General features: G+C 40.6%; 1 protein-coding gene across 2 annotated transcripts in view; it reads left to right on the forward strand.

The window, feature by feature from the left end:
* The window catches only part of SMARCA2 (SWI/SNF related BAF chromatin remodeling complex subunit ATPase 2), a 173,490-nt gene that overhangs the window by 60,786 nt on the left and 86,937 nt on the right, over window positions 1-25,767 (forward strand). For both annotated transcript variants that reach the window (XM_082470824.1, XM_082470825.1), the window contains exons 15-23: window positions 3,474-3,637; window positions 4,997-5,063; window positions 5,723-5,833; window positions 8,451-8,693; window positions 10,049-10,162; window positions 18,508-18,615; window positions 19,244-19,330; window positions 22,766-22,812; window positions 25,124-25,290. In XM_082470824.1, coding sequence (XP_082326950.1) covers window positions 3,474-3,637; window positions 4,997-5,063; window positions 5,723-5,833; window positions 8,451-8,693; window positions 10,049-10,162; window positions 18,508-18,615; window positions 19,244-19,330; window positions 22,766-22,812; window positions 25,124-25,290 — 1,108 coding nt within the window. The remainder of the gene's footprint in view (window positions 1-3,473; window positions 3,638-4,996; window positions 5,064-5,722; window positions 5,834-8,450; window positions 8,694-10,048; window positions 10,163-18,507; window positions 18,616-19,243; window positions 19,331-22,765; window positions 22,813-25,123; window positions 25,291-25,767) is intronic.

Consider the following 25,767-nt stretch of genomic DNA (forward strand, 5'->3'; position numbering starts at 1 on the left):
CATGGCAAACATTTGGGGTCGCATTGCTTCTAATAGGGCGATTCTCTCCACTGTGCCCGTAATTCTTGTTTGAGAGTGTTCCATTGTACCGTCTTCCCTAGGGCGTACCCATTTTCTCTTCTATGGCTTTGGGATGGATTGTGTTTTCAGAAATCCTGGGTTAACTTTTGGAACCCTTTTACCGTGGATCTCTTCAGAGTGGAAAACCCAGCCACATTCTATGAGTGTAGGGAACATCTGTGCCTCTCTTTTGAAGTAAATGAAGTATGTATTTCTTCAAAAATTTCAGTGGTGTCTGTAGTTCAACACTATGGATTCAGCCACCTAGGAGTCGCTATCTACTAATTTACGTGCTTTTTTTTTTTAAGACACAGTAGAGTGGTGAGCAACCCTGCTTTGATGACAACTAGGCTGTAAGCATAACGTGTGTTTCATTTGACCTGTCTGGAGTGAGGTCAGCTCCTGTCTTTTACCTCCTTCTACTTCACAGTGTTTCCCAAAGTGTGTTCCTTGGAACATTTGTCCCATGAGATAGACCTCAAAAAGAAAGGGAAAAAATAGGTTCTATGGTTAAATAAATATGGGAAATACTATCAGCTAGAACTTGGATTACGGTATAATTTACTATTCCAAATTTGGATACTTACGAGAACGAACAGTGGCCCTTATCACTGATCATATGTGTCACCCAGGACTTCCCGAGCCAACCAGACACCAGGACACTCTAGCAATGACCCTTCTCGGTAATCCATGGTGTGCGTGAACACACGCATGGGCTCTGCAGAAATAAATGTGTAAACTGTAACTGCATATCAGCGTCCTGCAGTGAAATAACTTTAACTTTGTATTTCCCAAATTTCTCTGACTACCAAACTTTCTTTTCATATATCATATACCTGTTCACATCCTGTAAAATTAGGGACCTTTGGTATATGCTTTAGGCCAACAGTTCTCAAACTCTTTGAACTTGGATCCACTAAACTCCTAAAACGTGGCACTATGTTGGCTGCCATTGTATCAGGGTGAAGGATACGGAGGCTACTACTACAGTACTGCCTTGATTTGTGTTAAAGTGCCAGCAGTTTACACCCACTACTGCTTTTGCATCATCCGTGCAAATGTCAACACAATATAAAAGGCAAATAATACCTTAGTGTTAATAAGAAAATCATTTTGACCTTGTGGATCGCCTGAAAAGGTTTTGGGGACCCTCAGAAGTCCCTGGAGCACACTTTGAGAACCACTGCTCTGGCTGTAGTAAGGTCATGTTTTCCCCAAAGACCATGCTACTTTCATGAAGTTCAAAGTTGTTTTCATCTGATTTGGCCTCCCTGACATAGATGTTAGCTTGTAGTTGGTTCTAATGAACTCTTGTACGTCTATATATGGCAGGTGCATCGTTAGATTATTCGTGAATAACTTTTAACGCCACATTGATTTCCTCCTGCCATCCAGCACCTTTGAAAGCATTCTTTATCACTGTCTTCTCAAACCCACCTCCTCCTACTTGCCTATGTGAATTTTATGGCCTTCTTCCTCTACTGGGCTGCTGTAGATTTCCTGAACATACCTTACTCTGCCCACCTCTGGGTTTTTGCTTCATGGAGTTTCTTCTTCCTGGTCTCTGACCATCCGTATCTACCTGATGAAATCTTTTTCATTTCTCACAAACCAACTGAAATTGTGGCTCAAAGCCTTCCCGGATCACTCTCTCCATGAGTAAGCTTTCTATCGTCTTGCTCCTTGACAAGTTTTTGTATTGAAAATAGTTACTTAACCTTGACATAGCTGAGGCCTTCCTGCTGCTTCCTGGAAAGCCACGTAAGTTTGGCTCAATACCCAACCCCTCCAATTCCATGGTCTAGGAAAGTCCAAATCATTTCCCACTTTTTTTGTGAATTTCTAGTCCCCTCTGCTGCCAGTTTCTGCTTCTGTTTTATCTGGGATTGAGACAGATGCAAAATTCAGCCCCTTTGCCGATTTTCATTAAAAAAAAAAAAAATCCACTACCACTGAGTGTCCAAATGTTTCTGGCACTTAGTTGACTTTCCTAAAGGTCTGGTGCTCTCGGGATCATGTTGCAGGTGTGCATCTCCGCCCACCCACCACTAAGAGTTCCTGGCATTCCCCCTTCTGCCCCTATGTCTTTTGTGCATCCCCGTGGGACCTCTTTCTGTTCCTCTCATTTCTTGGTGTTGCAGCTCTTCTGCAAAAACCTTTAGGATGATTCGGAGTCTTGCATGGTATGAGGCACCCTAAGTGGCTTATCCAAGTATTTCTTCAAACCATTGCAGTACTCTTCCCAAGAAAAATTCTGGCCCGTACAATTTTATATGTATGACATTGGCACTGCCAACCGCGTCTTGGTGCGTGAATGGCTTATCGGCTCCTCTTTGACTGCAAGCTTCTGAAGGGAGGCATGCATATTACATACCTAGGTTTCCATCTGCTATAGCTCCTTGCGTGGTCCATTTAACAAATATTGAAAGTAAAAGAATCACTTGCTTTGTTTTTACGTAAACCAAATTAAAATTAACATTTCCCTAAGCATAACTTCATTAGCAAGCTAAATTGACTTTAGCAATTATATACATATAGATAAATAGATAGATAGATAGAAAATATATATATATAGAGAGAGAGAGAGGGAGAGAGAGAGAGAGAGAGATATGATCCTATCACTTAAACCAGAATCTGTGATACGGTGGTGGAAGGGAATTAGTGGTTGGAGAGGGAAGTTGAACAATGTTGTATTTTCACCCAGACTTTCTTGTGTTTAACATGGAAATCCAAAGCTGTGTCTCTGGTGCTGTGCTTTTGTACTTTAAAAATATGTTGAACATGTTTCCAGGCAGTCAGCTGCCCTTGGGGAGCACTTACATTGCAAAGTTTCCATGTGGTGCCTGGGAGCTTTCTCCGCCAGGAAGTGCCCTCCTGTGGGCCCAGCAGGTACCCCTGGCTCCCTGGTCACTCTGCTTCCTCGCTTGAGGGAGTCCCACCCCGGGGGGCCGGGAGGCTCTTCATCACCAAGAAAGCTGTTTCTAATGACCTGGATCCTCGTGCCAAACCTGCCTTCTGGTTTGTTTTTCTTTAATCCTCATGGTGGCTTTATGTTCTTGGAGTGGTTGGAATGGATTTTCATGTGGGTTTTCTTCATTTATAATAATTCTAGAATGTCATGTACTGTGAAATGCTAAGTAGGGATGAACGGCAAAGCTGCTTTAAGTCCCCCCAGTACGCTCCAGCCCATCATTTCTAAATCTGATTAGCACTCAGCACCTGCCAAGCATCAGGGGTGATTACAGGCTCATATATGAAATTCTCTTTGTGTTGGTGCTTCCCCTACTTTCCTACTGTGGGAAATCCAACGTACAGCACGGAGGAGTTAAGAAGTCGCAGCCTCACTTGCGTTGTATTAGTATTAATTACCTGTGCAGATCTTGGATAATTGAAGCAATTACTCTTCATTTCAGCTCCAGGGCCTGGAATGGATGGTTTCTCTGTATAATAACAATTTGAACGGAATCTTAGCTGATGAAATGGGGCTGGGAAAGACCATACAGACCATTGCACTCATCACTTATCTGATGGAGCACAAAAGACTCAATGGCCCCTATCTCATCATTGTTCCCCTTTCGTAAGTAAAGCCATTTATTCCGAAGTTATCTTTCTTTATGTTGGAGCTTGCCCTATTCATAGTTTGTCCTTGTTTTTCCCTTAAGGCAGAATTGTAGCCTGTAGTGGGATTATCAAGAGCATATAATCCGGATTTAGGTTTTCTTTTCCCACCCCGCTTGCCACCCTTTGATTGGCTACATAAGCACAGGATGAAGTGATTTTTTTTCAGCCCTTAGCATTGCGGTCTACACAGGCTGCACACTGTGCAGTGGGTCGCATTCTTCATCACGCCTGAAGTGGCTCATGAAGCTGAAAGGTTTTGATTTTTTTTTAAGATTTCTTTGATTTTTTTTCTCTTTCCATTTCCAAAAGGTTATATATATTCAAAAATTATATATTCTTAAATCTTCCTTTAGTGTCCCTCTTAAAGCAAAATCGTAACTATGAATTTTGCATTAAACCGCCCTCAGTACTCGCAGTTTATCTGCAGTGATTTTGTCGCTTTGTAAGGATGGGTCTTCACTGTCCTCCGTTAAATTCCCAGTGCCTCGCCCACTGCATGGCTCCTTGTGGGTCTTTAGTGGAGACCCCTGAGGGGAGGGATACCTGTTCAAAACCGCCCTCCTTGGATGGGAGTGTGTCTCTGACTGTGGGTGTGAGGTTGCAGTTCTGTTCACTGAGATCCTCTTCTAGATCTCAGTGCTAATTACACACTTGGACCTTGAGAAAAAATATTCTGTTTTAGTATTTCCTTCAAATTTTGTCTAAATGAGAGTTATTTGCAGACCTCTTTAATCCATATTATTTGAATCCATGGTATTTAGACACCCTTTCCATACTATCTACATCTTGAACATATATTTTGGTTTTTATCTATGTTCTGCATGTTCTGACTCATATATTACATTGATGCTTTCAGGGATTTTGCCTTTTAAGGCACTTAGTATTTTTCCCCTGCCCCCTCTTGACAGATTTATTTAGTATTTTCATGTGCTGTTGTCATTTCTTTTTCCTGACTCAGCTTTTCTCTGAACTTTATATGGCTGTTTCTAAAGCGTCCCCAAATCACTCTGGTAATTGCTGTTTTTCAGTATTAAAATTAAGATTTTTTTTTTTGCCCTCTATGTTCATGCATTCTTTAATTTTTTTTTCTCTTACGAGATTTCGTGTGAACCCACAAACAAACTTGTCATGCTTTGTGGCAGCTTATTTCTAACTTATCTCTTATTTCCACACCTTTAAAATGAATACGCAGTTGAGATATTTTACATTCTCTAGCCCCTTTCAAGGTGAGGCCTAAAAGTGAGTAAGAACATCTTTTTAATCACAGATTTTTATACAAATGTCTCTCTGTATTTTGTTTTCTTTTGTTCTATAGGACTCTATCTAACTGGACGTATGAATTTGACAAATGGGCTCCTTCCGTGGTGAAAATTTCTTACAAGGTTTGGAATCCTGTATTTATTTTTTGCTTTTCCACGTTTATATATAGACCCTATTTTCTTCATTCCCTGTGCACATCTGTGAACTGTATCTGGTTGTAAAGTTTTGTCATGTACATCATGTACTAAACAGTGAGAGTTAATCATCCCAAGAAGATTACTGTAATAAACCATAATTACTTTCAGATAGTGAAATGCAGAAGAAAATTGTTAATTATCATATTGCGAGGTTTCTGATGAGAGTAATACAAATGACAAATATCACACATCCCGCGTGCTGCTGCCATGCCCACTGTTCCTGCAAAGTTAGGCAATTACCCGGGCGCCCGGGCGCCTGCTGGACGCTCCTGTAGAAATGGAGCCTTTCAGCGGAGCAGCGGATTTTCTGCTACCTTGGGGTCACCATAATTTCCTTTTCTTTCCCACCCCCCCTTCCCTCGGTCTGCAGTGGGAAAGCTTCTCCATAAAGGTCTGAAAAGTGTCCAGACGTGTGAGCAATTTTGCCAAGCACTTTCTTCCTGGATAATGGATCTGTATATGATAATTGCATGTATGTGCAGTCCTTAGTCACATGTCTGGGCTCCATTAAGCCCTGAGTAGTGAGAGACAACGCACGCCTGCTTCCATCGGGTAATATACATCTGTATTTTCTTCCCATTCAGGGCACCCCTGCCATGCGTCGCTCCCTCGTCCCCCAGTTACGGAGTGGCAAATTCAATGTCCTCCTGACTACTTATGAGTACATTATAAAAGACAAGCACATTCTTGCAAAGGTATGTTTAAAAAAATTCTCTTATCTCTAATTATGGACCATCGCAACTGGAGTGTAAAGTATTCCCCAAATTATACTCACTAGTATAATTTGCTCGTTAGATGGCTGGTCTCTCTCTTTTTCAGTCAGATATATTTTGGTCATGTGTTTTTCATTTTATGTATGCTGGGGTTTTTTGTGTTTTATTTTGGTCGTTGTTGTATGTCACTGATCCTGGGACTCTTACCTACCCTATCCTATCATAGTTTATGGGTTTACATCTCTTAAAAGAATTCACCTGGGTTCCTTCAACTCTTTTTTTTCTCTCCAACAGCCCTGAATATCGTGCTTGTGGAAGAAATAATTGTTTTTGTTGCCCTGGGATATTGTCAGCAGTGTAACTTCATTTCTCTTGTGTCTTTGTCTCTCCAGAGATGAGTAGGCATTTCTCCATATGGTCTTCTCCATATGAACGTTTATCCAAGCTGCAGTTTTTGTGCTATTCCTGTTTTATGTTTTTCCTGGTGAAATAATGGGCTATTATTGTTTGAATTACTCTGGGCTCTTTCTGTGACTATTTATTTAGAGCCGGGAAAGAGTCGTTTTCTACCTGTGACCTACATGTCTGATGATTTGTATGTCCTAAGTTGTCCTTTAGCCAAAAAATAGAATTTTTTTTTCCATTTATATCATCTTGTCTCCTAATATATTCATGTAGAATGATGGGAGTAGTTTCTGTCATAGAGGAAGCATGAAAACTTAATTTTTTTTCCTTTAGTAATTTCTTTTACCCTGTGGTGTTTTGAAAGCACTATAATCTGAAACTAAGTTATGGCCAGAATTGAACAGAATCACTATTTCTGGGGTCTGTTCTATCTCTGCATTAAACCTTTGCTCTGGGAATAGAGAGTTCCCTTCGTGGCATCCTAGGAAATAACATAAAGGAAATGGGCTCCCAGGGGAGGTTTGTTTAATCATTGAGATGGCACCAGCAACAATGCTGTGTTCCTCTTCCTCATCCTCCAAGATGAATTTGGCAGTGTCAGGAATGACGTGTTTTCAGTATAACTGTGGGAATGTGTTTGTACATTTGAGATCCTTTTAAGAAAATTCATATCATGTCTTCTGCATATGTATTTCAAAATTCATCGGAGACGCCTGGTAACGAGGTGTATTGCTTTTATTTGTCACTGGAGAAATGAAGCTCTAGAAAGGGGTAGTAATTTTTTTCTGAGTGGAAGACCTAATTAGTAGTAGACCCGATAGCAAAATCATAGGCCTCTGATTCCTTGTTTATTATTTCATAAGCTAAATTAGGCAGGGAAGTAGATTTAGAATATTGATTTAAATACATTTTTATCTCCTGGCCTCTTTTCACGCTATTGGTAACTTTGGGACAGTTGATTGTACAACTTTAATTATTCTTAAGCAATTTTCTTAGAGGTAGCAGAGGAAGGAAACAAATTTAAAAACTCTGGGAGTTTCTTTTACCCGAACATCCCTGCCTGACTGATGATTTTATTCCTTTTCCCGGGACTTTACTGGTGCTTCTAATGAGGAAGGCGAGGACTTTATAGAACGCTTTGCCATCTCCCTCCTCTCTAAGAGCTTTGCAGCGGGATCCAGGGACATCTGAGCACCAGATGCTTTTCTTGGCCATTGCCACTGTTTTGTGGGGAATGGATAGGCTTAGTGGGATATTCCTCATTGTTCTCACTTTGAGAAACAATGACCTTGGAGAGGGCTGAAGGGTCAGATGTGAGAGGGGAAGGGACTGTGTGTAGACTTAGGAAGGAAGATCGTGTCGTATGGTCACATTGTTTATTTTTGAAGTGATAGTTATGCTGGGGGAATATATTGTGTTTAATTCTGAAGTTTTGGCATAACAGAGGAATGCTATTTTAGCACTGCCCTCTCTGCCAGTAAGTCTATCCTTTCATTTTAGACATCTTGAAATCGGGGTCCTAGATCTGGCAGGTAAGGAGTATGTATGAACTCAGAGAGTCCAGGTTGCCAGATCTTCTAATGTTTTAAAAGAAGCTGGATGTCCAGATTTTTATGTGAAATGTTCCAACTTTTAAATGTTAGCAGCTAAGTTCAAATTAAAAAAAAAAAAACATGAGCCAAACCCTGTAGGTAGTAGTCAGCCAAGGCAATAGAAAAAGGGCATGAAGCCAGAGTACTTCCGCTGCAGGTGCCTGCTGATGCCATCTTGGAGAAATCAGTCATTAACCTCTGTTTCAAGTGAGGAGCTATATTCTGTACTTACTATGAGCAGAGGTAACAGAGCCATTAAATCTGGCATAGCTGTCATGACATAACATTAATACAAGGAGTATTGGATGGGGAGACACAGGAGCTAATCCTGGCCCAACCATTTCATTCTGGGCCCAAGTTTCTGTCTTTGTGAAAGGGTAATTTGGAATCACATTCTATTATTCCATTCCATTACTACATAGTGCACGATGATCTGTCAGGTATGGGAAATAGACTGTTAAGATTCTTTTATGCTAAGGAATCTCATGTCATAGCTTTTACCAAGCATGAGTTCTTTGGTTTTCCACATCACCACTTGCCTCTTAGAAGTAGTTGTGTTTTCCCTTGTTCACCGCATGTTGGTCCTTCCTCTTGTGTTATAGATTCGGTGGAAATATATGATAGTGGACGAAGGCCACCGAATGAAGAATCACCACTGCAAGCTGACTCAGGTCCTGAACACTCACTACGTGGCCCCCAGAAGGATCCTCTTGACCGGGACTCCCCTGCAGAATAAGCTCCCGGAACTCTGGGCCCTCCTCAACTTCCTCCTTCCCACAATTTTTAAGAGCTGCAGCACATTTGAGCAGTGGTTTAATGCTCCATTTGCCATGACCGGAGAAAGGGTACTGGCCTAACTTTTATTTTTCCCACTGCATGACAATGAAATGAAATGAAAAGACCTAAAGCTGAGAACACTAGAGCCACAGAAAACCCATAGGGTGGTTTACAGTGTTGTAAAGTATTAGGAAGCCAATCAGTGGATGTATATGTTCTCACTCCAGGGATATTTTTCCATCCAAAGAAAATGGATCTAGTGATGGATGTAGGATCTAGGATCTAGGGTGTCCTAATCCCATTGTCTTTTGCCACTGTGTTAACCAGACCAACAGAGGGTGTTCCTGGCTGGTGGAATGCTTAACTGCTACAGGCCACAAGGAGGATAAATGCAGAGATATTTGTTCAATCTATTTAACCACAGCTCAACCAACCGAATATAAACCTTAAAAAGAAATATTTCCTTGTTACAAACTTGGGCTTCCCTTTAAACTATTTCCACATTAAGAGTTTGTATGTAAAACTGAACTGGTTTATACTAATTTTCTTTATGCGTTGTTTTCAGGTTTTAGTGTAAGCCTCAGTCCTGTGTGTATATAAATACTCCTCAAACCCTGGAGTAGCCATTTTCAAATTTCTTATTATCATTCCTTCCACTAGAGGAACGAAAAGCCACTTAAAATGCTTTAGGGAAATTTATGTTGGAACTGTTTGGCCCTTTAATTTTGAGATGTTATAGGTACATTAGCCTTTTATTAAGAATTCATTGGCTTGCCCATTTGGAGAAGGTAGCGTCAATCAGCTCTGCCCCCTAGAGGTGAATAGAGGAAGGTGAAACAGAAAGCGAAGGATTTATATATAAACAGGACTGAACTTGAACAAGATCAGGGCAGAGCAAAGGAGGATGCAGGTAGAGGGGCTTAGAAACCCACCGACGTAATCCCGGATCCACTCTTCAGATTCTTCTTTTCAGGTTCAGGCCCTGTTCCCTTGGTATGTTTCTGCATCTGAGACAATCAGAGTTAAGAGCCTAACTTAATGCTTCAGTTTGAAGGAAGAACACATTAACTATTGCCCTTTTACTCGTGTTCTACCTCAGCCTTTAGTCAGCCTTTACTGCAATCATATCCCATAAAATTCTGAGCTGTTAACACTCCTGATCTAAAACTGATGGCTCTGGGCCGTTTTCTACAAAACTCAGTATTCAGACCAAGACACCCATTTAGAGGCTGTTCTGTTACCACCTGGTAGGAAGGTGGGAACAGCATTCTGAGGTGTACATGATGGGTATAAACCTAACCTTAATGCACATAAAATTTCAATCATATATTGAAACCAATAATAAATGTAACATAAAGAGTCATTGTATGAAAGATATTTTTTTTTTAAAAAATGATCAAATTCATCTAAGTTTCTCTTATAGGTGGACTTAAATGAAGAAGAAACTATATTGATCATCAGACGTCTGCATAAGGTGTTGAGACCATTTTTACTGAGGAGGCTGAAGAAAGAAGTTGAATCCCAGCTTCCAGAAAAAGTATGTTGCAAATTCAAAAGTTGTGGTTTCTTCCCCTGCCAATATATTTGGAGTACCTGCCCCTGAAATTGTGTTTCGGAAACAGCAGGCTTGTATTTTAGTTCCAGGTAACTGGGAAATATCTTAAAGGATTTTTTTTGTTAGATGGAAGCTAGGGGATTTAGTGTAGAGAGAGAAGGGAAATTTTAGCATTTCATCTTGGTTTCCAAAAGTTTGGGGGCAGATTTTAAAAAATAACCAAATTCATTGAGTCTCATTACATTTTAGCTTTAACTTACATTCACTTAACATTACATGAATTAACATTCTGTTTTAACTTTAGATTTTTTCTTTTTACTAACCTCGTTGAGTTCGCTCTTGCAGGCGCCGTAGAAATGTTCTGCTTTGAGCCAAATAAGGCTTTGAGTTTGAGGCTTGTATCATTATCAAGGGACCTGGTAAGCATTTGCCAGGTTTCCCGGTAATGTGTTTAATATTGGATGCTTGGGATGTCACGGTTCTGATAGTAAGTGAAAAATAGGGTTCCTGCAAATTACAGACGCATCATCTAATTTAAGTTCCTGTGAACATTTTAAGAAATATTTTTCAGATTACTTTTTGGACACTGATTTTTCAGTGCTTTAGAATGTCTTTTAAGCCCTTAGCTCCACATTTTTGGGTTGGATTTGGGTATTGGCTTAATATGTTTTTGATCATATTTTGGAACCGCACACACTGGAGTTCTACGTTTCATTCTCTTAAAGATAGATTGTTTGGCATTGTGCACTGTTCGTTGCATGAGTTAGTTTGATGTGAGTTTTCTCTTTAGAGGAGCCAATTGTGAAATGCGTGTTTTGCATCATTGTGTTTTTCTGTGTAATGGCTCTATTTTTTGAACAGATTGGTTCATCCTGCTCAGTTTTAAGTGGGATTGGCAAGAGAGTATACAAAGTTGATCACTTTGCTAAGAGAGAATTTTGGTCCCTAAGGCCCTATTCATTAGCAGTTGGAAAAAAATTAAATATTAACACAGTTCTTATACCATGCTCATCCCAGCAAAAACCTAAATATCTAAGTATTTTATTTTGCTAGTGAATGCATCTTGGGGATTGAATGTTGTTGATACTTCTTTGACTTCGTGTGGTCTTGGCATCTTTGGGTAACCCCCTTTCTATTCAGTATGGACTTTAGTTACAGAATAAGCTGGGGAATGGGTACAGTGGTCATGTGGCTGCCTTGAATGTTACTGAGATCCTGCAAGTTATAGAGATGGAATGTTAAAGATTTTAATTTGTCCCATACTTCCTTTTGTTTCTTTAGAAGAGCTATAAAATAAAAGGCAATTAACTGAAGTTCTTCATTTATTCATTCCATAAAACTTCTTAATCTTGTTACTCGTTACTCTGTATTAGCCAGTCCTGAATGGCTAATATAGATAGATATTTTAAAAACACATTACAAGTTGAAAGTATGCCCTGTTTTAAGAAAATCCACTGTATTAGAATCCAAACTTTTGCAGCATAGGGATTATGGGGTGATTGGTTATATCACAAAGGGATTCTTTGCTTTACTAAAATATTTATTTCACAGCTCTTTTCACAAGAAAACTTCCTGAGTATTGATAAATTAAAAAAAACTAAGATTAGATTTTCAAGAGCATGTTTCCGACATAAAGTACACATGTACTGTTTAATATCCAGATTTTTATATTTGAGGTACGTTAAACACCCTGTGTGTGATATACAGGCATACCTCATTTTATTGCACTTTGCTTCATTGCCCTTCATAGATACCATGTTTTTTTCCCCCCAAATTGAAGGTTTGTGGCAACCCTGCGTTGAGCAAGTCTGTCAGCACCATTTTTCAGCATATGCTAATTTCATGTCTCTGTGTCCCGTTTTGGTAATTCTTGCAATATTTCAAGCTTTTTCATTATTGTTTTATGTGTTACGGTGATCTGTGATCAGTGATCTTTGATGTACCATTGCAAAAAGATTATGACTCACTGAAGGCTGAGATGATAGCATTTTTTAGCAATAAAGTATTTTTTGATTAAGGTATGTCCAATTTTTTTAGACAGTGCTATTGCACACTTAATAGACTATAGTATGGTGTGAACATAACTTATATGTGCTAGGAAACCAAAAAATTCTTGTGACTTGCTTTATTACCATATCCCCTTTCTTTTGTTGGTCTGGAACTGAACCCGCACTGTCTCCAAGGTATGACTGAATTATCTGTGGATAAGCTACCTTTACCTGGAGGCAACTTGGTGGAGTGGAAGTCATGGGCTCTGCCCGTCAGAGTGGACCTGGGTCCCCACTGCATTCTCCGTCTCATACTAGCTGTGTGAGCTTGGGCAAGTCTCTTAACCCAGTGGGTATCAGTGTTCTCATCAGTGAACTGGAAAATAGACAATACCTGCTTCACAGAAGAGGATTGAATGGATGCAGTACTCATAACACTATGCCTGGCACGTGGTAAGGGCTCAGCTGGTGACAACTGCTACCACCAGAGTCCTTACTTTCTACTCACACTGCCGTTTCTATTGCTGACTTCTGGTTCCGCTTCCCTATTCGCTTCAAGTTCTTTCTCACTGTTCTCTGGTCCTGGCACTTTCTGTATTCCCGTCCCATCTCTGTCCCCATAACCTTTTCATGGTGAGTAGGGGAACTAATCACTTGGCATGTGTATGTAGCTGTTATTGATGTGGTTTGGCCAGTTTTCACTCTTTGCTCTTTCTACTTTGTTAGGATTTTTTTAATCTGGGGAAAATTGGCCATTTAAGTGTCATCCTTGGGGGTAAGAAGGTTTCTTCTGCCACCATCTGCTTGTAGCCACAAACAACATATATGTCTTTCTCAGGCTATATAAGGAATCTAGAAAGGAATTGTGGCTGATGGTAGGAAAAGGCTAAATATTTTATAGAAGTGATGCTCAAATGTTTTCGTGAAAAAGAATCAGGGAAGTGGATTTCCATTTTATTTTTTAATTTACGTATAATAAAATTCACTCTTTTCGGTGTATAGTTCTGAGTTTTGAGAAATACATTAACTCTACCCACAATCAAAATACAGAACAATTCTGTCTCCCAGTCCCCCCAACCAAAAATTTCCTAGTGCTCTCACTTTTTAGTCAAACTCTCCCTCTACCCTTTGCCTCATGCAACCGCTAATTTGTTCTCCATCCCTGTAGTTTTGCCTGTTCCAGAATGTTGTATGAAAGGAATCAGACAATATGTCTCATCAGACCTTTTGCATCTGGTTTTTCATTTAGTGTAATGAATTTGAGATACATCCAGGGTGTTGGATGTATCATTAATTGGTTCATTTTTATTGTTGAATAATATTCTGTTATATTGACGCACCAGAGTTTGTTTATCCATTTAACTGAAGGAAATTTGGGTTGTTTCTAGTTTTTGATGGTTATGCATAAGTCTGCTATGAGCATTTGTGTATAGGTTTTTGTGTGAACATAGGTTTTCATTTCATTTTAGTAAATATCTAGGAGTGGGATTGCTTGGTCATATGGTAAATGTACACATAACTTTATAAGAAACTTCCGAGTGGTTTTCTAAGGAGTCTGAACCATTTTGTAGTCCCACCAGCAATGTATGAGCATTCCAGTTCCTCCACATTCTCCTCAATACTTGATATTTTCAGTTTTTAACACTGCTGGCCGTTTCAATAATTGTGTGCTGATATCTTGTGACTCAACTTCATGTGCTTATTTGGCATTCATGTGTCTTCTTTGATGAAGTGGTGCTTAAATCTTTTGCCTATTTTTTTCCCAATTATTTCTTTTCTTATTGTTGAGTTTTCAGATAGAAAAACTCTTAAAAATACAAAGTACCAGCCCTAGCCCCAGTAATTCTGTTTAGTATAGTGGGAGTGACCTCAGGGGTCTGTATTTCCTCAGATGAAACCAAAGCAGGCATATAAGGGCCACAGTTTGATAAATGCAGTTCTACTTCATAGAAAAATTAGTTTTAATGAATGAGTATTTAATAAAAATTAGTTTTAATCAATGAGTATTCAATGACTTAATGAGTCTAATGAAACACCTAATGAGCAAGAGAATATACTGTCTCCAGGCCCCTCCCAACACCACCACCAAGCTGCTGGCATAAGATCTATTCCTTATACTCACGGAAGGAGGGCAATTCATGGAAAAGGGATTACATAAAACCTAACTTAAGCTAAAGAAAAATTGATTTTTCGATTTAGCTCCCATTTGAGGTTGTCTGTGCTGACTTTCCCTTTTGTGTAATCAAGAACCAACTGTACTTGCCATTGGCTGTACGTGTGTGTGTGTGTGTGTGTCTGTGTCTAAATATGCTAAAATATGTAGACAGTGTCTGAGATTAACTAGAGGTTGACCTACCTAAAATCGACCCTGATTTTGATATAATCTGTATAAAACCACAAAAAAGCATTGTTTAGATGGGCAGCTTTTATATTCATTATATAAAAATTTAGAATGCTTGATGTAATTAATCATCACTTTGTTCCTCTCTTGCCATAGATTCTAGAACCTGGGACTTTCATAAATTTAATCTTGGAAATCTCAATTCACAAAGTGGTAATATATCACACACAGTAGTCTGGATTTACTGATCTAATAATACCTCCTTTTGGAAGGGAAATGATAAGTGAGGAATAGTGTTTAGGGAGAAACTATGAATAAAGGTTGAAAACTTTTACAGGGTTATATGGGAGGAGAGTCTGGGCCAATATAACCACCCAATTTAGCTCCCTGAAGGGACCAGTTTGATCATTACTAACATAAGGAGTCTTAGGAGATAACTGTCCTGTCCATGAGGCTGACACCCCAATTTTACATATAATTTCAATATAATAGTCCCAGTGGCTCTCATAAGACGAACTTGTTGGGAGAATCATCCCTGTTAAAAGAGTCATAGATTTTATTTTCTTCAGCACCAGCATATTTTGAGGAACTTTCAAATTCATGCTCTAATTAGGGACCATCATGTTTTTGGGAGGTGACCCAGACCCAACAGAGTTTGAGATGGCATGATGATTACAAAGACTTTCCTCGCCTTGCCACTGTCAGTCTGCATGTCTACTTTCGAATTGTTCCGTCTGCCCTTTTCTCAATGCGTAGCTCTGATGGCTTGCTCTGTGCGCTGCACTGCGCTTGGGCGGGGCTGCAAGGTGCAGGGGCTGTACCAGAAATTGGAGGCATGGTGTGAGCTGTCGCTGAACAATGGCATGACAGTGAAAGACAGCATCACCCACCCCATCAGGAGGAAGGATCCAGGCATTCAAGAGCTTTAGGACAGGGGTCCCCAGAGCACACAAGGGGGTGTGTGTGAGTATGTGGGGAGGTGCTTACTAGTAATCCATTGAGGTGTGGGAGGAAGATTTTAGAGCTTCCATTTATATTACGTTTTCTCTTAAAAATAAAAAAAAATTAAGCTTTATTAAGTTAACATACAGATGGACACTGGTACCCATGCGGTATGTATGCACAACAGAAAGTCAAGGTACCTTGCTTAGACTGTATCGGTTATCCCGGGAGGGAGTGTGAGGGGGAACACCTCCACCTGGGGCATCAGATATCCGCTCACCCTCGCAGCCTGGTTCCTTCGCTTTCTGCCTACTGTGAGCATGGCGGGTTTCCCCGTATCCAGGTAAAAGGATTTTAGGATGATCTCATTTTAACTAAACTGACACCCCTGGCCCTCAGAATGAATGAAGGGCTTTAAAAGATTCTGCAAAGGATTGCAGGTTGAAAACAAGATGGATAACGTAAGCACAGATGGACGGTAGGAAAAGGGCAGTCCTGCCACCTCTCCTGTTCCTAGTGTGGGTTTTCACCAGCCCCATTTTAACCCCCAAAATTAGATGTCATCAAATTGGCCTCTTGAAATGTAGATATAAGTCAACTGCCTTTAACATTGACCCCTGTCCTAAAGGTAACTTGTATTTGGAGACATTAATGTCCGCGCATGCATATAATTCACAGTTAAATATATGGGCATGTATTGGGAAGAGGCGCTTTAGCACGTCTTCCTAGTAAGGAACTGCCATCAAAAAGTTTAATGACCACTTCTTTGCGGGAAATGAAAAGGAAGATTGAGTTTGGCTGATAGATATGATTGGGGAAGATCTTACAAAGCGCCCTCAGGGAGAGTAAAATTTGGAAAGGAAGCCCTAAGACTAAGGACCCTCACCCCAGGCCTGGGGGAAAGTACAAAGACAAACGAAATAGCTTGGACTTGTTTGGGAGGTTACAGGGAGCAAACGTAAAATATAGTTGTGAAACTTAGGATGGTGATTTTGATGATGTGTATCAAACTAGCTTCTGGTACCCCCTAATGGTGCTTGGGAGGAGGGTTGTGGGGGAACATCTCCTTCCTACAGCAGCCATCAGGTTCTAGGTTTGAGCTCGCTTCTCTGCTGACTTGGCCCCTATGGGGGTGTTTGACATTCCTATCTGCATGGCATCATCGTGCATGCCTCCTGCTTCCCAAACTCCCTCCCCTCCAGCTCTTAGCAGCAGCTAACTGATGGGAAGGAGGTTGAGGGTCCAGTCCCTCATTCTGGTTCTTCTGTCTCCTAACGCACTTACAAGCAAGCCTCAGCCCTCCTTTCCACATTCAGGAAAGTGTGCACAAGCTGGCCGGCAGGGAGGCCCAGGTGAAGATGAACATCAGGGCAGAACTGGGAAACCTAAAAGTCTCCGTGGTCATCCTTAGCATAGAGCTTAAGGAAGTCGAGTCTGGTTCGATCCTAACTGCACCATTAAATAGCTGCATCGTTTCAACCCAGTCACTTAACCTTTCTGATGCTCAGGTTCCTTATCTATAAAACTCGAACACCACTAAATGTAACTCTCCTACAGGTCTTGTGTAGGGAAATGGGAGAAGGCACATAAAGCATTTTTGCACGGGGCCTGGTCCATAGAAAGAACTCGATAATACTAGCCCTTGGTGTCATTTTTATCATTATGCTTGTTAAAGTCTGAAGTTGTTTAACATTTTTCTACACTGTGATCAAGTTTCGTGGAGAGTTAACAGCTCTTGAAAAAGTCGAAGTACTTTAAAGACATGCAGGATCAAGTCTGTGGAACACAAAGCCTGTACTAATAGTGCATCCTTATTTATTAAACTTGGAGATGTTTTTTCCACCCTGGCCAAGAAAGTCATTAAAAACTAAAACAAGTTTATGGCAGGTCACTTGCTTTTCTTAACTTTTCTGCAGAAGAATCCACCTTTTTCTAATCTGATTTGGTGCATCAAAACGAGTAGCAAAAGGCTATTAATTGCGGTTCTGGCTGGCCTGACAGGTCCCTTCTAAAGCAACAATCGAATGAATATTCAACTTCTCTTCATCTGTGACCTCTTCGCCCTGGCCCTCAGAGCTGAAAATAACCTGATCATTTTTAATCAGTTTGTTAAACATGAGGCAGCTTGCTGATTTGCTTTTAATCACATTCTGCAGATTTCTAGGCATTAATCTGATGTTTATTATGAAAATTTCACATTTGTATTCTGGGGATTTTTTTTAATAAAGAAAGACAATAATAGGAAATAACCAAGGCAGATTGTGTGCATTAGGAGCGTGCGAGAAGTATTGCAGGTGTGTATGAAACCACCAGCACATGAATTCCCTTTCACTGTTTTAAATTGGATTTTTCTGTTATTTCAAAATGGAAGCACATGAGGCCTTGCCTCTAAAGAAGAAGGTCCTAGAGTTGCATCCAATTGTGGATTAATTCCTCTCCTTTGCCTGTTATCCTCACTAGGATAGTATCCATCCGCTCATCCTTCAAAAGCAGAGGGTAATTACATACAGTCAGCCTAGGGCTCTTATGAATCTCCTTCTCAGATCAGTACTGGGGGTAGTAGCCACCTAGGACCATTTAAAAAATGTTTTCCAAAGAAAAGCAGAGGTTATTGGCCAAGCACTGTTTTTCCTAAAACTGTTCTGTTCATAGGAAAGGAGGTATAGGTGGGAAGCAGAGGAAATACTATAAAAAAAAAAAGAAAAGAAAATACTCTGTATTGAACATCTTTGAATTTGAACAGTTTGCCTGCCTCTCTCTCTCTGTCTCAAATATGGAACAAGTCAAGAAATTTCCAAAAACATGACCCTAGTGTCAATGCTCAATGACATACAACCTTTTGAAGGTCCCTACAGTATAATGGTACCTTTAGTAGTGATGACTGTGGTCCTCTCCATCACTACCACCACCCCACCCCACCCCCTCCATGAATCCAAGAGGGGGGAAGAGAGATACCTTGGTGGTTCCAGGAGTGCCACCAGCAGCCATGTCTCAACAGTCTTCTTAGAACAGGCACCTTCTCTCTCCTGCTCTACTTACTGTTCTTTTTTCCCCAGGTTGAATATGTGATCAAGTGTGACATGTCAGCTCTGCAGAAGATTCTGTATCGCCATATGCAAGCCAAAGGGATCCTCCTCACAGACGGTTCGGAGAAAGATAAGAAGGTACGTTGCGGAAGATGTTGCAACTCAAGGTGCCGTCATGTATCTTCTTGGGGCTGTGACGCTGGATACTCCTGGGAAACATCCCTGCTAATGCTGATTTGTCGAAGCAAATTACTGGGCTTTTTTGGGAGCTATTGTTGCTGCCGAAGAAAATCTCGTAGCCTCTTACCTGCAAACTGCATAGGAGCAGTTAGAAACGAACACCATGTTGGTGTTCATATCACCAAAATAGTTAGCTATGCTCATGTCAGTTCTGCACGGAATATATCTGCCTAAGGGTGTGGTGGCATTATGGAAGGTTTCACAATCCAGTTTCATTCCCTGGGCGTCTGTTCCATGCTTCTAGGGAATAGACAGCTGTGAATCCTAGCGAATAGACAGTTATTTCTCAAAGCCATCCACTGGGCATAATTCCCTCCTCTAGGATAAGTTAGTCACAAGGAAGATGTTATATCTAATTCAGAAACAACTATGTAATAGTAACAGGAACTTTGGACCACAAGAGGTGTAGGTTACCGAGAAGACCTATGGCCCTTTGCTGTTTCTATAGAAGCCTATTTTTTTTTTAAATGGGAAATACCTGATCAATTAATAACTTCTATTTTCACTCTCCTCCACTTGTTCTTAGGGGAAAGGAGGCGCTAAGACACTTATGAACACTATCATGCAGTTGAGAAAAATCTGCAATCACCCATATATGTTTCAGCACATTGAGGTAAGTCTGCGTTCTCTGTCGTGACCCTGATCCTAACTGTGTTATTCCTACTAATACTACATAGACAATTTTTTTTAATAAAAAATAAAAAAGGGTTAAAACGTGTGGAAGTTGAAACAACGTGCTCTGATAGCTTGAAGAGCAAAATTAACAAACATGAATTTTCTGGTTATGGATTCTCATTGGCACCAGACACTTGAGCATCTGGAATTTTATAACCAGGAGTTTCAAGTAGTGAGAAAATGCTGTAAGCTATGGCTCATTATGTGGGTTTGGGTAGGTGCTGTGAATTGCCTTGTTATCGTAGGAGCTCCGAAATGGAAGATAATGATAAATACATCCAGCTTCCTCAGAAGGATGCTGTGAAAAATATTAAAATAATGTATTTATACCCGTTGAACAGAAAGATGTTCTCTGTAAAAGTCACTGACTTTAGTCTGTTACTTAGATTTGTACTTTTCCTTTCTGGCCTCTTTCATGACAGTGTAGATACAGGCTTTTATCCTGAGGCTCTGGTCTCTAGGAAGCTATTTTTAGGGGAGAGGACATATTCTGCCCTGTTCGCTACATGTGAATGAGTTTCCTAAATTGACAATTTCACCCTAGTAGGAGCCATTGACTTGAGCAGGAAGGAAAAGGAGCCACAATTGCAGCCTCCACTTTTCAATGTTGCCGCAGATGCATATGGTCCTGGCGGCAATTATTTGCCAGGGCGCTGCTTACTTTCCACTACAGATGAGCAGGAGGCATGGGGCAAGTCACTGCAGGCTCCGTGTTCGCACCAGCTTATTAACAAATAAATAAATAGAAGGTTCTAGGAATTTAACTTTCAGGAGCATATTCCTGGAAATGAGACTGAAATATTCTTGACTTTGAAGATTATTTTTTTCTTCCTTATTTTTGGTAATCGTGCTTGTTAGGTAACAGTATATATTGCACCTCTATCCCTATCCTGGAGTCCTATCCCACCTGTGGTGGGAAATTAGAAAAACTCCTGACATTGTTGTTGCCTTAGGGACAGGCAACCCTTCCTTTATAGAGTAAAAAGCCCTCGATATAAGTAAAATGACAACAGCAACAACAGTAAAAGGTAGGAAGGATGGATGGAAGGAAGGAAGGAAGAAAAGAAAGAAGGAAGAAAGGGAGGGAGGGAGGGAGGGGAAGGTCCCACCAACAAGCCTATTTAGACACATAGTAGGAGAATCCACTGTGTGGTAATAAGTCTATACCCCAGGTCACTTTTTTTTTTTTTTTTTTTTAAATGCTGGCTGTCAGGCACTACTGACTTCTATTTTTTATTTATTTATTTTTTAAATTTATTTATTTATTTATTTAATTTTGGCTGTGGTGGGTCTTCGTTTCTGTGCGAGGGCTTTCTCTAGTTGCGGCAAGCGGGGGCCACTCTTCATCGTGGTGCGCGGGCCTCTCACTATCGCGGCCTCTCTTGTTGCGGAGCACAGGCTCCAGACGCGCAGGCTCAGTAGTTGTGGCTCACGGGCCCAGTTGCTCCGCGGCATGTGGGATCTTCCCAGACCAGGGCTCGAACCCATGTCCCCTGCATTGGCAGGCAGATTCTCAACCACTGCACCACCAGGGAAGCCCCCAGGTCACTTTTAACTGTGACTTGGTGTAAGTCACTCATAGTTACTTGACTTGTCATCAGATGGTAATAGATTATACGACTGGCAAGGGCATAAGCTTTAAAAAAAAAATAACCTATGAAGTGTCTGGTAAACCAATAATGTGATAAATGGGCTGTAAGGTATCCATGAATTAGTTGGGGGTACATGTTGGGTTGGAGGAGCCAAAAAAAAAAAGATCTAATGGTGAAAATGATTGGGGTCATGTCAGGTTAACCTGTCACCCACCATCTTATTTTTCCTAAAAATAATTTTAAGATATTTACTTTGTAAAAGTATAGAGGAGTTTGAGGACTTAGAAATTATGAAAATTAGGTGTCAATCTTAACTTCATTTTGGTTATCGTACCAAAATGAACCTTTGAGACACACTGGGCCATGTCAGGTAGAGAGAGGATGTCAAGCTTCTGTCTGGAGCACCTGGGGAGGGGAGGGGGTGGGGATCAAAGAAGCTAAGTCTAAGTAACATGCCCTCCTTTGCCTGCACATTGACATTTTAAGTAGCAGTCAGTAGAAAGACAGACTTTGATTCGTAATTTTTTTAATGTAAAGAACTTTCAGGAGCACATTCCTGGAAATGAGACCCACAGTTATTTGCAAAGGTATCACAGTTGTGAACCAGAGATGGTGTGTGCATTTTGCTTTTGTCTTCGTTTTGTTTGCTTACACACCCTTTGTTCATACTAGAAACCTACTCTCTGGATTGGGCTCTCTGCCTCCCTGGGGATCTTCACACCAGAGAAATGAAAGCAGTATTTTTAAAATGCTGCTGATACCTGACCTTATCACCATCTATCAACACATACCATCTGAGAGACGGATGAGACCTAAATCTCTAGTCAGGAATGGCACCTGTAGAGACGAAAGGGTAGGCTTGGAGTCAGGGTAGGGTTTTTGGCTGAGGTCCATTGGCGTTAATTTTGCCGGCAGGGCAGCATCCGGAGGGGCTGGGCCTACCATAAATGGTGAGCATGTTTGGGAGCAAAGCCCAAAGGGAAGATCTGGTCCCCTTGGAGGAAAGCTTCAGTGATCCAGGAAGGAAGGGGAGCAGAGAAGGGAGACAGCTGGTGGTTAAATGTGAAGGTGTGACGTGCTCTCCTCCCCACAGATGCTCTCCCTTCCCATAAAGAAGGAATGCGAAAATCACATGGAGAACAGCAACTTATTTCTTCCACAGAATCAGTGAGGAGGGAATTCTGTAATTAAGTTCTGTGTTTTAAAAGTGGAGCCGGTCACCTGAGGGGTGGTATACATTTAGAGCTTTATTTATGATACAGAAAAGCACAGTACGGAAGGGATGTTAGGATTCCACCAAACTAAGATTTACAGTATGTAGTACATAAATAATCATTACTTTTACTGTTAAATATTTCCACAGTGTATTTATGTGTATATATTAATCTTGATTTGCTTGTATTAAGCTCTTCCTCTGGTCTAGACTCTAAGCTCCTTGGGGTAGCTACTTCATTTTTTTCTGGATTCCCAGTACCTGCCTACCACAGCCCTGGGCCAGTCAACACTTAATCACTGTTTGATGAGTGAACTAGCCCTATCATCTCAGTATGAGAGTCTAGAGACTTGCAGACTTACGGGGTACATTTCTGGCAGAACTATAGTCTGAATTCAAAGACTTTGAGTTTCTGGTTCATTGTATAACGAGTGTTTTCTTACTTATTCATTATTTTATTCAACTGTGCTCTAGAAATAGATTAGGATGACCTCACTAAGAGAATAATCATTAAGTTAATAATTACAGATCTGTTTTTTAGAATCATTTTCTTCTCTCTCTTTTAAAGGAATCCTTTGCTGAACACCTGGGCTATTCAAATGGGGTCATCAATGGGTAAATCTTAATTTTTTTTTTCTTCCAAAAAATAGTTTGTTGGTCCTCCCTAACTTTTCTCTCTGAAGTGTTTCCTATCACACAAATACATACTGCCAGCCTCCTCAGCCCTCCTCTCTCCTCAGCAGAGAGTACAGAAGTTGTTAACCAAAATGTTATCAGCATTCCCTTTTACTTTACTGGCATAAATTACCACATGCCTTGAGCAAGTGGCTATTCAAAGGGCATAGATCTCCTTTAATAGACTTAACAGTGTCCTAGTGTTCTAAAAACGTTGTCAGAGCTTCAAAGGGTTCTTACTTATAACCAATAGTGTAGCTTGAGCTCAAAGCGAATTTACCATATGAAGTCTCAAGTTTATATTTAACATTAACGTGTATGAGAGGAAAATGTCTCATCTGCTATACATATATACACCTTGACAGTAATTTGTTAGCCTATGGTCTGTATAAGAAATAACTTTTCATTAGCAGTGGACATTGAAGAGACGCATGCCTGCAACACAACAAAACAGAATGTTGCATTAATAGAAAGTCTCTGTTTTGCTTGTGTGGTACCAGGGAAATTTTTATTATTAGGATAAAGAGGTCAATTCTTGGATCCCAAGGGCAGACTGTGTTGCTGGACTAAGCTCCAGGAATTGGAAGCCATCCAAACCAATGCCACCAGGCTCTCCTTTGTCTCTCCTTTTCTCCTTTTCTCTCGGTCCTTTGTTCACTCCTGGTGCCATCAGGTTGGCCAGGGTTGCATATTGAAAACATGGCCTCAGGGGGTGTTTGGAGGACAGTTCTCAGAGTAGGGGATGGATGTTGGGAAGACTTACACTGGAAAATGTCTGTTCTATGTGTCATAAAGTCAACTACCAATGATACGTTTCAGTATTATAGACTAGACTGCACGTGCACTGCGGAGTTTTCCCAACAACATCACCCCTACAACTAAGTTTTAATAATATGACACATCCCTGTTGATAAAGAGGAGAGTGGTTTCTTGTGGAGGAGAAAAGCTCTACTTTAACTCACTGACATTCTTCTCTATCTGACAGCACTCTATCATCGTATTTTTTAATGTGAATTTCTGTGTAAGCCAGGATTGTGTCCCCTCCCCAATCCATTCTTCACAGTGTACATGGTGATCTTTTAAAAAGGCGTCATATCTCGTCACCCCCCTGTTTAAAACCCATCATTGGCTTTCTGTTGCACTTAAAACTAAAACTAATGGAGCCCTACAGGATCTGTCCCCCCTCCCACCGTCTTCATCTCTGCTCTCGTCGACCAGCATCCCCCTCTGCACACCTCCCCCCCCGACTTAAGCTTAAGCCACACACACCATTTTTTCCATTCTTTAGACTCACCAGGCTCTTTTACTCCTCAGGGCCTTTGCACATACTCTTTCCACTTCCTGGAATCTCCTCCTCTCCACTCCTAAGCCCACCTTTTTCACCTGGCTGCCTTTTGCTCTTTATTTCAGGTTTTAGCTAAACTGTTAGCTCTTTAGCGGGTCACCTTTGATGCTCTAAACCAGTGGCTGCCAAATTCTTTTCTGCAAAGGGCCAAATCTCAAATGTTTTCACCTTTGCTGTGCAAAAAGTCTCTGTCGCACCTGCTCAACTTTGCCATGGTAGCTTGAAAGCAGGCCATAGGCAAACAGAAATGAGTGAGCCTGGCTGTGTTCCAATAAAACTTTATTTACAAAAACAGACAGCTGTCCAGGGGCTGATGTTTGGCCAAGCACTGCTGTAATGTAAAGAAGATGTCACATGTTGCTATGATCGCTCATAGCAACTTGCTATTTTTCTTTTTAGGACTTATCACAAGTTGTTAATTACCCATTTGGAAGGCAGGGATTCTATTTTGCTTATACACATGCCCAGCAGTGTGCTTGGCACATAGTAGGTGCTCAGTAAGCATTTCAATGAATCTTAAGTGCCCTAAATTAATAATTTTATGTACTTAATAAGTAGGGATTTAAGGAAATGACAACATATACATATATGCATGTGTAGGAAAGACAGAGGGAGAGAGTCAAAGTATTAGGTTTCCTTTTCTTTCTAGAAACTGTCATCATACCTAGAGTATATAATATACTTTTTATGGGTTTTCTAGAAATATATTTTATTTTTTCCATGCCATAGTCTCAGTTGCTTTGGAGTGGATACTCATTCACTCATTCATTCATCCATTCATTCATTCTGTAGTTATTTATTGAATGTTTACTATGCACAAGGCACTATATGAAAAGCAAAGCTCTACTGGATCCTTCAAGAAGACAGCAGTAATACTGTCTTCTTGTTTTGCATTTTTGGGTTCAGGGCTGAGCTGTATCGGGCCTCAGGAAAGTTTGAGCTACTTGATCGTATTCTGCCAAAATTGAGAGCGACTAATCACCGCGTGCTGCTTTTCTGCCAGATGACGTCTCTCATGACCATCATGGAGGATTACTTTGCTTTTCGGAACTTCCTTTACCTGCGCCTTGATGGTAAGTGTGTAAGGAATTAGGCTCTGAAGCCACACAACCCAGAGTGCAGGGATAATGGGCACTCAGATCCAATTCCAATCTCAGCCAAAAGGAGGGGTAAATTTCTTGAAGAATTAACTAGCAGGGTGGGGTGCAGCTTCTCTTTATATCCTCCAGCTTAAAATAAGCTGAAATTATTTGTGCTGCTGTTTATCCTACATACAAACCAATACAAATGGACTTAGAATCACTTATAAGTACCACAATTAAAATAAACCAAACTAAACTAAAATTTAAAACTGTCCTTGCCCTTAGGCTTGTCTGTTACCTATGCACCATATAGAATATTTTGATAAGCCTTTAGCTTTCTCTGTGAAGGCATATTTTAAGGGGATAAAGGCTATGACTCCTTTCTTCAGTGACACTGTTGTAGTTCATTTAAGATTATATCTATTGTTGAAGCTTCTCTCTTTTTCTAAATAGAACATATCTACATGC

The sequence above is a fragment of the Balaenoptera physalus genome (genome assembly GCF_965194825.1).
Source record: "Balaenoptera physalus genome assembly, chromosome: 7".
In the NCBI taxonomy this organism is placed as follows: Eukaryota; Metazoa; Chordata; class Mammalia; order Artiodactyla; family Balaenopteridae; genus Balaenoptera; species Balaenoptera physalus.